Below are 15,890 nucleotides of genomic sequence, written 5' to 3' on the forward strand. Positions count from 1 at the left end.
GCAAAAGATTAGTTGATAGTTTAGTTGATGATTCATTATCGTTGATCACTTAATTGATGAAATTACATTTACTATTTTGAAAACATAAATAATAAAAAGAAAGGTATAATACTATTTTAGTCCTCAATATTTGGGTCAAATCCTAATTTGGTTTTTGTTTATATCCTGATCTACTATTTAGTCAGACCTAAAATGAATAAAGCCCAATCAACATATATTATACGGATTGACACCTACTCGACCTCATAAAGGTTGGATATGGCGACGCTATCCTAACCTTGTTTGTTCGAATAACTAACTAACTCCTACAATCTCTCCTACTCATTTAGAAAGAAGATCTCAATAATCTCCCTAACAAAAGGGAGTAACAAACCTACCATGAAAGATTGAACTACTTCAAAGGTGGTTATTGACTCTACATCTACATTTATAAATATCTTGACACTCTCAAATATTTTTCAAACTTCAATTTACTAAAAACCTGCATAAAAACCATTGCTAAATTAAGTATCGGAGTTCCTTGCAGGTACCACCCCCACGAGGAACTCGGACGGCTTCATCCCTATAGGAGAAGACGTCGAACCTTTCACCCAAAGGCATCTGGACCTCATGTTCAAGCTCAAGCCACCCTAGTTCGAATCCCACAAGGATTGATTGGTCAAGCAACTTTAGTTAGAAGAATATGCTAGTTGAGCTAAACAGAATTTATATTGAGATGCAGAAATTTAAATGACTAGAAAGTAAATAGCAGAAATTAAAGTGCAGAATCTTAAATGGGGAATTGGGTAATGCTCATAAAAGTAAATGGCAGAAATTAAAGAGAATGGGTAAGATCAGAAATGGGGGGATCATTGGGTTTAGGAGATGTTGCAATTCTCCGGATCAAGTTCATTCTCATCTCTTCCTCAATCAATGCATTCATTGATCTCCTTGGCAATCTTAAGTGATTGAATCCCAATTCCTTGGTAATCCAATCTCTCAAATCTTGATCAATAGCCAATTCCTTGGTCAATTGCTCATGAGAAGAGATGAAGTATGGTCACTGATTATACCACATACATTTCCCAATTCAAGTATTGAGGGGATTATAGTCACATATCCATCCCAACCCAAATTGGTCCAGCATGAGAAAGCAATTCTAGCATGATCTCTTCATTCCTCTTCCAAGGTTCCGAAGAGATCCAATTATGGAGAGTTTCTTTTCCAAGATAACTAACCAATTGAATTAAGATTGAAAGCTTTCTAGTAAAATCAAGAGAAAAGATAGAAGAAGAAGAATGAAAACTAATATTGATCCATCAAATTACAGCAGAGCTCCCTAACCCAATGAAAGGGGTTTAGTTGTTCATAGCTTTAGGAATCAAAAATGGCAGAAAAGAATAATCCATGCTAGAAGTACAGAAAAGTAAATATGCAGAGAGTAGTTCTCCAAGGTGCCAAAAAGTCTTTTTTCTCTAGTTCAAAACTACTCCTATATATACTACTCTTCATGATTTTTTAGTGAGTTCTTCAAGTCTTGGATGTGGGCTTTGGACCTTGAGTTGAAGCAATCCTCATCTTTAGTGGGCCCAGCTTGCAGAGAAATATGAATTAGGCTTGGGCATTTAGTGAGATTAATCGTGGAATACATTTCTGGGTGCGAGAACGTTAGTGGCATTCACCTTTTCCACTAACGTTCCACCCTTATATGCCCACGTTATTCTCAACGTTAGAAGTCTTAACGTGACTTCTAACGTTCCTTCTCAATTCTTGGCCAACGTTAATGTGACTCACTTTTTCCATTAACGTTGGCTTGTGCCCCTTTTCGCAAACGTTAATGGAAATCACTTTTTCCATTAATGTTGCTTGCCCTTTTGCCTCCTATGTTAGGTCTTACGTTAGCTTAGCTAACATAGCTCTTAACGTGGGCACCTATCACCTTCGAGAGCGTTAGTGACACTCACCTTTGTCACTAACGCTCTAATTGCCTTAATCCCCTACGTTAGAACCCATGTTAACTAAGTTAACGTGCCTTTTAACGTAGTAATGAAGCCATCTTCCAACGTTAGTGACAAAAATGAGTGTCACTAACATTGGTTCTTTGAACCCCACTCCACGTTAACTTTCACGTTAACAATATTAACGTGAGAGTTAACGTAGGCAATGAAAATGATCCAACGTTAGTGACAAAAGTGAGTGTCACTAATGTTGGCAGTGTTGATCCTTGTCCACGTTAGAGTTCACGTTAACTTAGTTAACGTGACTCTTAACGTGGGGCATTGCCTAGTTTCCCAACGTTAGTGGTGTTCACTTTTACCACTAGCGTTGAGGAGAAACGTTATTGGAGTTCACGTTTCTCATTAACGTGGAGTACTCCTTTCCTTCTACGTTAAGTACCACGTTAACTTAGTTAACGTGACTCTTAACGTAGGCTATGAAGTGGCTTCGCAGGCGTTATTGGTGATCACTTTTCTCATTAACGTTGTAAGCCAATTGCCATCCCACGTTAGTAGTCACGTTAACTAAGTTAACGTGAATGCTAACGTGATTCTTCCATGCTTCATTTGTCCTGAAATCAAGCAATTAAAGTGCATCAAAGCTCTAGCCAAAATCATGATATTATGCGTCATTAAAATATCATGTAATTTTGGCAAAAAATCTCATGAAATCATGCAAAATTCACAATAGTTGCTTGAATGAAGGTGTAAGTGTATTTTCACCTAAAACTTGCCTTGTTTACTAGGAAAATGCACGAAACTACCCTAAAACAGTAAAGAAAAGGTCAGTGAAACTGGCCTAGATGCCTTGGCATCAGTCTCAGAACATTATCGTTGTTACCAAAGATCTAGTAATCAATACCGTACGATGGCGGACAACATTCTAGAAGATAGACACACGACTTCCAATTCGGAAGCCTGCGAAGAAGAGTCACATAATGATAAACGAGCGTTAGTCATACCTTCCCGAATGGATAAAGAAAAAGGTGTTGTCAGAGACACATATCAGTCAAACCCGGAAGGACACAAGATAAGCTAAAAAATTCATCGATCTGAAGGATCCAAGCCAAGAACTGCCTTGAGACAAAACACTTAGAGTCAATAACTTCAAACATCTTTCCTTGGTTAAATTGTAAACTAAACTGGTTCAAGGATTCTCATAATACAATTTGAATTTAGTTTTTGAAATATTCTTGATTCTCAAGTATGCAAGATCCATAAAAATAAGAGAAGTCTGTATGTAATCATGGGAGATCCCACCATTACTTGGACTTGAATTGACAATATCTTCAATTCTTTAGTTAGTTTTAGGTTTTTTTTATTAGTTTTCTTAGATTTAAATCAAAGTTCTTATGTTTTTAGTGAAGATTTGATGTAATCATATGTTTGGAGTTGTTTTAGAATGATTGTGTTTTCAGACAATGTTTAAAGCAAAACAGGATGAATTTTATGAGAAAACACAAGTGCATTTCCAAAGAGGAACATAAGGTTGGTGCCAGGCTTGAAAAGACCAAGCTGAACACCCTGGCACCCAACACCCTTGCTCCAAGTTGGGCACCCAACCTTCAAGCCCAACTCCAAGGAAGTGGCGCCCAGCACCCTAATCCCATGCCCAGTGCCCAACTCTTCCATCACAAAGCCTAGCGTCTTCGTGCTTGGGAAAAGGCAAAGTGGGCTGGCGCCCAGCGTCCAAATCCTGAGCCCAGCTCCAAGTGTAAATTTCACTCCCAATGATCCAAAATGTTTTAAAGTCCAGCGCCAATTCAAGGAGCCCAGCGCCAAGACTAAATTCAACTCCCAGGAAGCTTCAATTCAATTTAAGATTCAAAATTTAAATGATTAGTTATCAAGAACTTCTTCTAGGTAGATAGGATATGATTATTAGGATTTAGATTAGATTACGTTTGAATTTGAATAGGTTGTTATTTTTTTCTTCGAAAGATAAGTTTAGTTTTTGAATTTCAAAGGGTTAGGAAGTTAGGATATAAATACGTGAACAAGGTTCACAAGAAGGATCGGAGATATTGGAGTCTATGGATCAAAACTCTTTAGTCTTAGGTTATTTTTCTTTCTACCATGAGTAACTAAACCTCCTCTATTAAAGGTTAGGAGTTCTATTTTATTTTTATGGATTAATAATACAAGCGTTTTCTTTATTTTAATTTCATGCTCTTCTACTTTTTCAATATTGAGTTTCGTTCTTCATATTTAATGATTAGAAGTAACAAAAATATTCTAACTTTGTTTTAAATTCTATTATTATTTTAGAAAATTTAATATCAGAATTAACTTGAAACTCTTTCTCATGGTTTTCAACTTGACTAGGAATAGTATTTTGAAAGTTGTGTGGTTTTAAATCGAAACCGTTCTTTACCTCTTTTCTTAATTAGGTCACCAAAGAATTGGCAATTAATTAAGTTAAGAGAAATTAGATTGCTAAGAAATTGGAATTTTATTATAAATGATTTGCTGTGAAAAATTTTTTGCATGAGTCTAAGAGAATCTAAAGTGTTGCTTTTTTTAAGAATTTAACATTTGCAAAGCCTTTTGACATCCTCTCTATTCTTGATTATCTCTACAAAATTTCTAAGCTTTCTCTCATGTACAATAACAATCATTTTTACTATTCTTGCTTCTACTTCACTATCCAGATTCTTCTTACCAAGGTTTGATTGATCTAATTAGAGATTCAATTAGATGTTACATGATTCAATTCGTTAATCCTCGTGTGAACGATATCCACTTACCGTGGTATTACTTAATGCAATTTGGTGCACTTGCCAATATCTAAGCGTATTAGTTTTGGCTAATTAAGTTTTTGGTGTAATTGTTGGAGATTAATTGAAATTGACAACAAAGAAACATCCGATTGAATTACTTAGATCGTGTTTTATTTTATTTTCTTTATTCCGTTTAATTATTCTTTCCTTCTGTCTTTTTCTTCTTTACTCCACACGATACATTTGATTTCTTGTTGTTTTTGTGCATGCAAGGGGAAGAGGATTGTATTCTCTTCGATCCGAAAGTTGAGAAGACACTTGCACAAATAAGAAAGAGATCAAGGACTAAGAAAGAAGAGGTAGAAAGAATGGCAGAGGAGATTCTTCCCAAACGTTAGGGACGGTCTCGGATCTAAGCTTTATTTAAGGGTTTACCGTTGGCCAATAAGTTACTGTATGCACAAGGTGGGATTCAAATCCCCGACACTTACTTAAGCGGATATGAGTGAGTTGACCACTCGACCAACTCAAGTTGGTTAATTGGTTGCCATTTTTTTTTTGTGCAATTGGTTGCTACATTTGTGAGTAACCAAAGCAAAAACAATAATTAGATGCTGATCAAGTTGTTGCAAGCTAGCCCACATCAAAGCTGGGCTTGCTGTGGGTGTTAAGCCCACTTACAACTGAGAGGAGACTATTTGGTAATTTGGGTGTGAGCTTGGAAATTGGTCGGCGCTGCTTCCATTATTGTGTGTTGGAAGCTCCAACTCGATGGCGGCTTTTCGGAGAATGATTAGCTTCGGATCGAACAGAACTTTGACTCCACCCTCTCTTCTCACTTTCCGCAGAGGAATCGCTTTCAAGCTCTTCGTTGGAGGTCTCTACCCTCAACTCTCAAAACCTCTTACTTGTTCTTTCTCTTCCTACTTCTCTATTCATTGGAGTTCTCTCGTTTTTTATCTCCTGCAAATTTTGCACTAATTATTTATATTATTTTCTTATTTATTTATTCATTTATTTTGATGAAGCGTCTGAAACCTGTCTTCCTGTATCACTTCTTTATATTAAGTGACTCCAATGTGAACCCATCCAAAACGAATTACACTGGTTTGAATAGTTTGAAAAGGAGATGATTGGACAACCATATGTTAATTCAATATAATTGTCAACTTACTTTGTGCAAAATAGGATGTGTATGTGAAAATTAAATTTGGAAAGTTAAAGTGTTTATTTCTTCATTTATTTTAAATGAATGTTCACTGAGTTGTATGTTGTCACTGTTATGTGTTATAGAATCATTTCCGTGTTCACTTTGTTGCTCAATGGGATCTAGCCATTCATCATCATCTTGTTTGGCAAACAATGGAACATCACATAACAAATCAATCTCAGGGCTTTATGCTGCTGTCAAAATATTTCCCATTGTTGCTGTTTTCAACAGCTAGTTAACTTGAATGTATGAATTGTGTTTTATTTTAGCTTTTGGGAAAGGGTCATTCATCGTTGGAATTATGCTGCGCCGTTCATTATTTTGCAGGATTGTCTGTGCACACGACGGAGAAAGGATTGACAGATGCTTTCTCTGATTGCGGACAAGTAATTGAAGGTAGCTTCAGAATAAGAAAAATGCACTAACATTATTAATAGCTAGTATCTCATGGTTTAGGCTTCTGGAGTTGTGACTGTTTTAAACTTTTAATTGTGTTTACAGCTAAAATTATAACAGACAGGGTATCGGAGAGATCTAAAGGGTTTGGGTTCGTCACCTTTGCTTCACGGGTTGAGGCTGCGAATGCCATTTCACAGATGAATGGGAAGGTAAATTTATCAAACTTGCCACACTCCTCTTCTGTTGTGGGAGGCTTAGAATTTAGTAGAGTGAAAATTGGCACTAAGTTTTTACATATTGCAGGCACTAAATGGCCGCGATATCTTTGTTGATTATGCGAAACCAACTTATTTCAAGAGTACTGGAATGCCCATTGCAAGAGGACCCCCTGAACTCCCCACAGTTGATAGTTGATTTTCCATATGAGATATTGTATTTGATGCAGCTGAATTGCCCACAATATTTTGCAGACCATGTAGGTAGCATATGCAGAACTGAGTATCTTTTAGGATCATGGATGCACACAATTACAACAATTACAAGAATTGCTCAGCAGAACAAAGTAATAGGTGAAGGATTTATGTAATAGAATACTGGCGTTTGGAGAATTTTTTGGCCGTTTTCTGTGTAGTATACTGGCAGAGTAGCGTGGATTTGCACGGTACATGTGTTTTTGTTTGGATACAGAAGAGATATGACTAATTTTTGAAAAACCTTGGTTGAATAAGTAGTAGTGCATATATAATTTGAAATACAATTTCATGCATGAGAATATGATTACAAAAAGCAAGAAAGTAAGTAAACATCATATAAAAGATTGGGAAATCACATCATTGATCAATCCAATAATTATGCAATGGAACTTGATAACAAGTAAGAAGATTGGGAAGTACATTAGTTTGAGTAATCAGAGTTGGCCAAGTTGTTTTGGTTCTTAGTATGAATTTAATTCATATAATGAGGCATTGTCTCCAAAATTTTAAGGAATACGGTTTTCAATAATTATTTCTTTCGTAATGATAATAAATAAATTTTGGCGTCCGACATTATTAAAAGTAGGAATATACCAACCAAAATAACATGTAGCTTTATTTAGAGTCAAGAACAAGAAAGATCTGGGAGTTATTTGTTAAGAGAAATATTAGAGGATTAACAAAATTTATTATGTTTAGCCAGCAGATAATTAACAATGTTAGACTAAAGAAATTGGACTAATAATTAAAAGTGTTGACAAAAAATAATAAATTCTGCTTGTGCTTGAGATTTTCTCTTTTGTTAATTATTAAGTTTTTTTTTCTTTATTAGATAATATTTACATGAACTTTCTAATGTCTATTCCTTACAGGTAAATATTTGCATATTAAGAACCTATCAGATTTATCTTTACTTTTAGTTAATCTTTTAAACCGGCAATTTAGTTTATTCATGTCTAAAATTTGTACTTAATCTAAGAACATATTAATAGTTTGGTACTATTATAGGTTTGCATTATTGTTTTTATCATTATTATTATTATAATTACCATAATGCTAAGTTAAATTAGAGTAAAAGCAAGTTCAGTCATAATTATTTCATAAAACTAATTATTACTTCACCTTCTTTATTTAGTTAAATTTTGATAAATTTTCTTGAATTTCTTTATACAATGTAGAATTTTTTAATATAATTAATATAATGTTATGCTACACATATTATCACGAAAATGATAACTAAAAAATTGATATTCAAAAACTACTCAAAACTGAAAACTTATAAAATTAAATTTTTCAAGTAATTTTATAGACGACTATATCAATAGAGCTTCATCCCAGGAACAGTTTTATTTTTGTTTTTGTATATACAAAAATATCCTGTATAATCCTACTTTTTTATGTTCTACTTTGATTTGATTAATTACATAGATATATAAATAAGTGCGTTAACTAATTATATATATCTTTTCAATATTAAATGAAACATTATAACAAAAATTTAGTTTTTTTATCGTCTAATTCTGGGTAAATAATTAAACCGCACCCAATTTTTAAAGATGACAACAAAAATAACCTTCCCTTCTTGATAAAGACAGAAATATACTCAAAATATCATAAAAAGCAATTAAAATAATATTATTTTATAAGTAGCAAACGATTTTAATTTTTGACAAACCATTTATGAATTTGATCCAAAATTTTGTAACAACAATATATTTAGATAATTATTTAAAAAAGTATATAAAAAAGAGACAAAAATTTGATATTTAGTTTTTTTTATTTGTCAAAAGTATTCTTGGTTATTGATTAAAAAATATAAAAGAAATTACTTACCATAAAATCACTGAATTTTAACAATAAAATTGTTTTATTTCTCTAATTATATTTAAAAGAATCACATCAATATTCAATTTTTAAAATAATTTTTTTGAATATATATTTAATGTTAAGTATTTTTATCGAATTTTAAAATATTTTAAAAATATTGTTATCTTTAATAAAAATGATGATATTTTTGTTAGGGCCTTAAAATTTATTAAATTAGAAACGATTTTAGTAATTTACTCTCTAAATATATGACCAATTTGTCAATTCAAACTTTAATTTTTAGGTACTGAACTTAAATCCAGAAATTTTTTTTTTCTAGGTACGGAACTTAAGCCCAGAAAATTTATTAAATTAGAAACGATTTTAGTAATTTACTCTCTAAATATATGACCAATTTGTCAATTTAAACTCCAGAAAAATTGAAGTTATATTTAATGTTAAGTATTTTTATCAAATTTTAAAATATTTTAAAAATATTGTTATCTTTAATAAAAATGATGATATTTTTGTTAGGGCCTTAAAATTTATTAAATTAGAAACGATTTTAGTAATTTACTCTCTAAATATATGACCAATTTGTCAATTCAAACTTTGATTTTTAGGTACTGAACTTAAATCCAGAAATTTTTTTTTCTAGTTACGGAACTTAAGCCCAGAAAATTTATTAAATTAGAAACGATTTTAGTAATTTACTCTCTAAATATATGACCAATTTGTCAATTTAAACTCCAGAAAAATTGAAGTTATATTTAATGTTAAGTATTTTTATCAAATTTTAAAATATTTTAAAAATATTGTTATCTTTAATAAAAATGATGATATTTTTGTTAGGGCCTTAAAATTTATTAAATTAGAAACAATTTTAGTAATTTACTCTCTAAATATATGACCAATTTGTCAATTCAAACTCCAAAAAAATTGAAGAAACGCCCAAATAAAATAGTATCTTAAGCCTAAAAGATAATATATCTAAAATCCAAAAAAATAATTATCTAAGGAACAAAAAATAATATCCGATTTTATTCTCATTTAATTCCAAATTAAAAATAATAATAACTTATTCAATTAACATTTAAAATAATAAATGAGATCATTATTATATAAGCCATTTAATTTAAAATAGCATAATTTGTAATTATAATTAATATATGTATTAGTCAAATAAGTTAGGAATAATTTCCTAACAATATATACTACCCCCTCCCCCCTCCCCCCACGCCCCCCTATATATGTATACGTAACCCCTCCCCCCTATATATACGTAACAACCACCCTCCCCCCCCCCCCAACATATATAAACTCCAAATATATGACCAATTTGTCAATTTAAACTCCAGAAAAATTGAAGTTATATTTAATGTTAAGTATTTTTATCAAATTTTAAAATATTTTAAAAATATTGTTATCTTTAATAAAAATGATGATATTTTTGTTAGGGCCTTAAAATTTATTAAATTAGAAACAATTTTAGTAATTTACTCTCTAAATATATGACCAATTTGTCAATTCAAACTCCAAAAAAATTGAAAAAACGCCATCTGTGGGGATCGAACCCACGACCACGTGGTTAAAAGCCACGCGCTCTACCGCTGAGCTAAGACGGCAATTGTGATTTAATATATTAACTATTAATTAAGTATTAAAGCCCAAAAATAGCATATACAAGTTTAAAACACGTATTATTTACAACTAACCTATAAATCTATTATATTTATTATATATTACTAATTTTACAATAAAAATATTTTATATGTCACTTCTTTATTATATTTGAAATCAAATCTCTTTCTACAAAATTAAAGAGTTCTTCCTTCCTCCTTTTCTCTTTCTCTATCTTTTTTATTCCTTTACCTACTCTATCTCTTTTATATCATTATCAATGACTAATTACGAATTTAAGAATAAAAATATGTAACATAAAATTTTTTAATTACATTAACATTAAAATTAAAATATTGAAATTGAAATATATCTATATTATATATTATATATTACTAACTAATTAGTCACCAAAAAATATATTACTAACTAATTTAATAATTAAAATGTGTTACATGACATTTTTTCATTAAAATTAAAAGAAAATATTTTTCTCCCAAATTAATAAACTTCATTCCTATATTTTTTCATCTACCTCTCTTCCTTTTTCTATTTCTCTCTGTCCTTTTCACTATATATAATTTATATTTTATATTAGTAATTTGACAAATCAAAATGTGTCATAAGATATTTTTTCATTACAATTAAAATAAAATTTTTCTTTCAAAATTAACAAATTTCCTCTCTCATTCTTTTGCTTTATCTTTCTCTATCTTTTTTCTCATTCTCTATTTTTCTCTACCTTTCTGTTCTACAAAAAAAATAAAAAATAAAATAAAATTAACAAAATAATATAATTCACTATTTGATGTTTAAAGTGGTTGATTTTATTTCACTATTTCATCTCATTGGTGCCTTGATGTGTGCGTTTAATTGTTTCTGGTCATATAAGTAAAAAAAATGGCACGAAAAGTGAAGAGGAAGCATGCTAGAGTGAGGAATCATGAAGAAAAACTGAAGTTTGGAGTGCTGGCTCGTTCGCATACGCATGTGCTTGGTCTGCGTACGCAGCCATGATTTCACGCGTCTATGCATACGCAAGCATAGTATGCGTATGCATATTGGAAAAAACGTGCTTCATTAATGAGAACATGTGACCTCCGATTTCTGAGGGTTTTGGACCCCATTCCAAGCCCAATTTAATGCCAACTGAAGGGAAATTGATAGGGTGTCAACCAAGTTACAGCACACAACATTGACAATGGAGAATTAAGTAGTTTTAGAGAATTTTGTTTTTTGTTTTCTAAAGAGAGAAACTCTCACGTCTCTCTAGGATTTAGTGCATTTTGATAATCTCTTGTAGAAATTCTAATTTGGAGCTTGTTCATTATAGTTTATTAGTCTTAATTTTTGTTTCTTTAGCTCTAAGTTTGTTTACTTTCATTGTTATTGTTATGTCTTCTTCTAGTTCTCTTTTGTTTCTCACTTGTGAAATTTGTTGATCTTGAATTTTCATTAATGCATTGATGTTTTTCATGTTTTATGGTTTTGATTGAGTTATTTCTCTTGATAATTGTTAGTGGATATTTTTAATTTCTAGTTAGTTTTGCAATTTAGTTATGTGTTTAGCCTTTGCACCCCAAGTGTTTGACAAAATATTTTTACAAATTATGGAGTAGTTTCTCATACTCTTGGCCTAGGTGAAGGAGATTGAGTGACCCTGAGTCATTGAATCTAATTGGATTGATAATTTGGGTCCCTTGTTGATCAATTTGATATCCATTAACACTAAAACCTACTACTAAGTTAATTAGTAGTTAGGTTGGGACTTATGGTTGATGTTGATTAAGCCTATTTGACTTACTTTAAGCATAGAAGTAGACTTGATGGGGTTGGCCCCTCTTAATTATCAATATATAGTTGTTAGGCAAGGATAGTGATCTCAATTCTCACACCTAGCCAAGAGTTCTTTTGCACTTAATTGAAACACCAAAAATCTCAATTGTTTAATTCTTGCTTTAGTTGCTTTCAGTAGTTTAATTAGTTCTAGAATAGATCTTGCCTTGTTAAATTGCTATTCAAATAGACATTGCTTGCTTGCTTAGATTTAGTTTCTTGTTAATTAAGTTTCTTGCATGTCAAGTTTATTAGTTTAATTTCTTGCTTATGACTTTCAACCTTGGAATTCTAATCAACTTTAATTCACACGCTTGCCCATTCTCTTAAGGACGGCCCGAGAGTAATACTCTCGGTTATTTTCATTGGGTTGAACTTGTGACAACCATATTAAACTTTGATGCGAGAGTTATTTGTCGATTGGGACTATACTAGCAATGGGATTACTTTGTAAAATTCCTAACCGGTGAATTACCTCGCATCAAGTTTTTGGCGCTGTTAGGTGGAATGGTTGCAATGTGTGTTTTAATGTTGGTTATGTGAATATGTGGATAGTGTAAATAGTTTATTTTCTTTAGTTTGTTTTTATTCTAGGTCTTTTTAATGCATCAGCTTATGGTTTCCAAGTTGAATGACTCGGTCACAACCGGATCCTAGTCTACCCGAATTCGATCCTGAACTTGAAAGAACTTTACTTCACATTCGACAAGATAGATATTGGTTGGATTATACGGCTAGTGCATCGGCCTCTTTTGAGGAACCTTCCGACACACTAGTCCTATTCGAGAGTGATTTAGAATCCTCATTCAACAAAGGAACTTCTTACTCTTCTGTTGGGACTGCTGACATACCCTTGAGTACTGCAGGTGATAATCACATGGCGGAAACTCGACGGATCACCTTGCATGAGCAAGGAGTACTGGATCTTGTTCTTCAACCACTACAAGCATGATATCCGAATCTAGATCCTAATTTTGAATTGAAGAATAGCTTGATCAATTTGTTGCCTAAGTAACATGGATTACTGGGCCAAGATCCTATTAGACACTTGAGGGATTTTCAAGCGGCTTGCTCTACGGTTAAGAGACATTGCTCCGATGAAGTTGCGGTTATGGTCTTTGCTTTCCCCTTCTCTCTTGAGGGACAGGCAAAGGAGTCATTTTATTCTCAACCTGACGAAGTGGTAACTGATTGGGATCTATTGAGAAGGGAATTTTTGGACAAGTTCTTTTCTCCAGAAAAGACCGATTATATCTAGAAGGAAATTTCTGACATTATGCAAAGGGACAAAGAGTCGCTTTATGACTATTGGACTAGGTTCAAGAGATTGTTGGAATCTTGTCCCCATCATAGGATGGATGCTCATTTGCTCATTAGCTACTTTAGTGGAGGCCTTTGTGCTCAAGACAAGAGGCTTCTTGATGCATCAAGTGGTGGCTCTCTTGTTAAATACAAGACGGTGGATGAGGCATGGAGATTGATTAATGATGTTGCCGAAACTACTCAACATGCTAGAGTGAGAAATAATCCTCCAAGGAGTGTGACGGAAGCATCTCCTTCCGATTCGGCTTTTACTAAGGCGCTTGGGGAGATGACCACTCTTTTCAAGGAAATTCATCAAGGACAAAAAGCATCTTCATCCATCCAAGCCATTCAAGCCCCACCTCAAATTCTTCAAATTGAAGGACCTCTAAGGGTGTGTGGTGTGTGCTCTTGCACTTAACACTACACCGATCAATATCCTCAAGTCCAAAAAGACTACACTCTTGTGGTAGCCAACAATTACAACAACCGTTCTTCTTACCACCATCAAGATCAAGGTAATTACTCTCATGGTAATAATTATAATCAAGGGTGGAGGGACAACTCTCAAGGAAGCAATCATAACCAAAGGTGGAATCAAGGCAACCCCATTTCTCATTACCAAAATAACTACCACTCTTCTTCTCAACCATTATTCCACAACAATTCTTACCAAGGCAACCAAAATTACCACAATCAACCATACCAAGATTCACAACAAAACTAATCCAACAATCAAAGATAGCAACCACCTCACCAAAGACAACAAGGCCCTACTAATCAACCCTTTTCCTCCTTCTCAAATCAACCCAATGAGGACGGTTTCTGTCCATTCTTTCAAGAACAAGAGAGGCTTCGGTCTATTGTGGAGAAAAATGAAGAGAACACTAGGAACCAATTTAGGAGTCTTAACATTCAAGTGGGAAATTTGACCAACGAAATAGCCAAGATGCTCTCTAGGATGTCCTTGCCTTCTCCCACCAACAATACCAACACCTCCCAAGCTTCTAGCTCTTACAGCCTTCCTTTCCAACCCCTTCTAATCCAAAAGGTGGCCTTCATGCCATCACTCTAAGGTCTGGAACTATGTTGGAAGAAGTGACTCCTAAGACCATGGAGAACATTGGTGCATGAATTTCCACACTTCGTTCAACTGAATCAGCAAGTGCGCTGGGTCGTCCAAGTAATACCTGAGTGAGTTAGGGTCGATCCCACGAGAATTGTTGTTTGAAGCAAGCTATGGTTATCTTGTAGATCTTAGTCAGGCGGATAGAAAGCTAGGTGGTTTGATTGTTTGAATGCATAAAAAGAATAAAGAGATCTAAACTAGGTTGAACTGTTTGCAATGATAATAAGATGGTTAAAGCTTGGAGATGCTTTGTCCTTTTGGATTAATTCTGGTCTTACTATCTTCTTCAACTATGAGTGATTTCTTCTATTACAGGCTGTATGTGATTGATGCTGGTTTGAGCAGCTGCCAATACTCCTCCATATCTGAACCCCAGGCTTAGTGTGGATCTATTTTGATTAAGGGTGAAAATCCTGCAATCCATTCTCCTTCATGATCCTATTCAAAACGCCACAGACAATGTATGATCTTTCGGATCAGAGAATACTGCGCCTTTGGGTTATAGCCTCTACCACAAAGCCCCTAATCTCCCCATACCTCAGCTGAACTGGTGTCTTGAGAAGTCCCTAATGAGGTCGTGGATTAGTCGTCTAAGAGATGTATAATCAAGCTGGTGGTTCGATGCTTTCCAGTTACGTATTCACACGAACCCAAGAAGAACACGGGTGGTTGTCAGGCAAGCGGTCTTAGTATGAAGAATGAAGATAATTGTCACGGGTCATCCCATTCATCAAGTTGAAGAATGAAGATACAGCTTAGAATTGAATCAAACACGGATTGAAGAGAAACAGTAATACTTATATTAATCCATAAAACTCAGTAGGGCTCCTCCTCTCAACCTAGGAGGTTTAGAAACTCATACCGATAGAAAATATAGTGATAAAAATGCGTAAAGTATGCCTCCCTTTGATGAGAGGTGTAAAAGTCTTTAAATATGAACTAATTACTAAGGATTACATAAAAAAGAGTAAAACAGTCTTTTAGTGCTAAAATCCACTTCTGGGGCCCACTTGGTGAGTGTTTGGGCTGAGCTTGATTGAGATCCACGTGCTAGAAGGGCTCTAGGGCATTGAACGCTAGCTAGCAGCACCTCTTTGGGCGTTTGGACGCTGGTCTCTCCTTGGTAGGCACTGGACACCTGGAATGGGGTAGGAGTCTGGCGTTGAATGACAGTTTTGGGCCTTTTATTATGAAGAAAAGAATAGACTATTACATATTTTTGGAAAGCTCTGAATGTTAGCTTTCCATAGCCATTGAGAAATCTCAATTTGGACTTCTATATCTCTATAAAAGCTCTTTCGAGTGCAAGGAGGTCAGATCTAGACAGCATCTGCAGTACTTTCTCTGCCTCTGAAATAGACTTTTGCTCCAGCTCCTCAATTTCAGCCAGAAAATATCTGAAATTGCATAAAAACTCAC

At 33.7% G+C, this 15,890-nt stretch overlaps 1 protein-coding gene and 1 non-coding gene across 2 annotated transcripts; one reads left to right on the top strand and one right to left on the bottom strand.

Annotated features, from left to right (window-relative positions):
• Window positions 1–5,341: 5,341 nt before the first annotated feature.
• Window positions 5,342–7,032, top strand: LOC112696731 (small RNA-binding protein 11, chloroplastic). Its single transcript, XM_025749574.2, has 4 exons — window positions 5,342–5,573; window positions 6,234–6,302; window positions 6,408–6,514; window positions 6,609–7,032. The coding sequence occupies exons 1-4, from the start codon at window positions 5,468–5,470 to the stop codon at window positions 6,717–6,719; spliced, it is 393 nt and encodes a 130-aa protein (XP_025605359.1). The 5' UTR covers window positions 5,342–5,467; the 3' UTR covers window positions 6,720–7,032.
• A 3,105-nt stretch (window positions 7,033–10,137) lies between these two features.
• On the bottom strand, window positions 10,138–10,209 carry TRNAK-UUU (transfer RNA lysine (anticodon UUU)). Its single transcript has one exon. It is a non-coding gene; the product is annotated as a tRNA-Lys (tRNA).
• Window positions 10,210–15,890: the final 5,681 nt, after the last annotated feature.

This window comes from Arachis hypogaea, chromosome 6, assembly GCF_003086295.3.
Source record: "Arachis hypogaea cultivar Tifrunner chromosome 6, arahy.Tifrunner.gnm2.J5K5, whole genome shotgun sequence".
NCBI classification, from domain to species: Eukaryota; Viridiplantae; Streptophyta; class Magnoliopsida; order Fabales; family Fabaceae; genus Arachis; species Arachis hypogaea.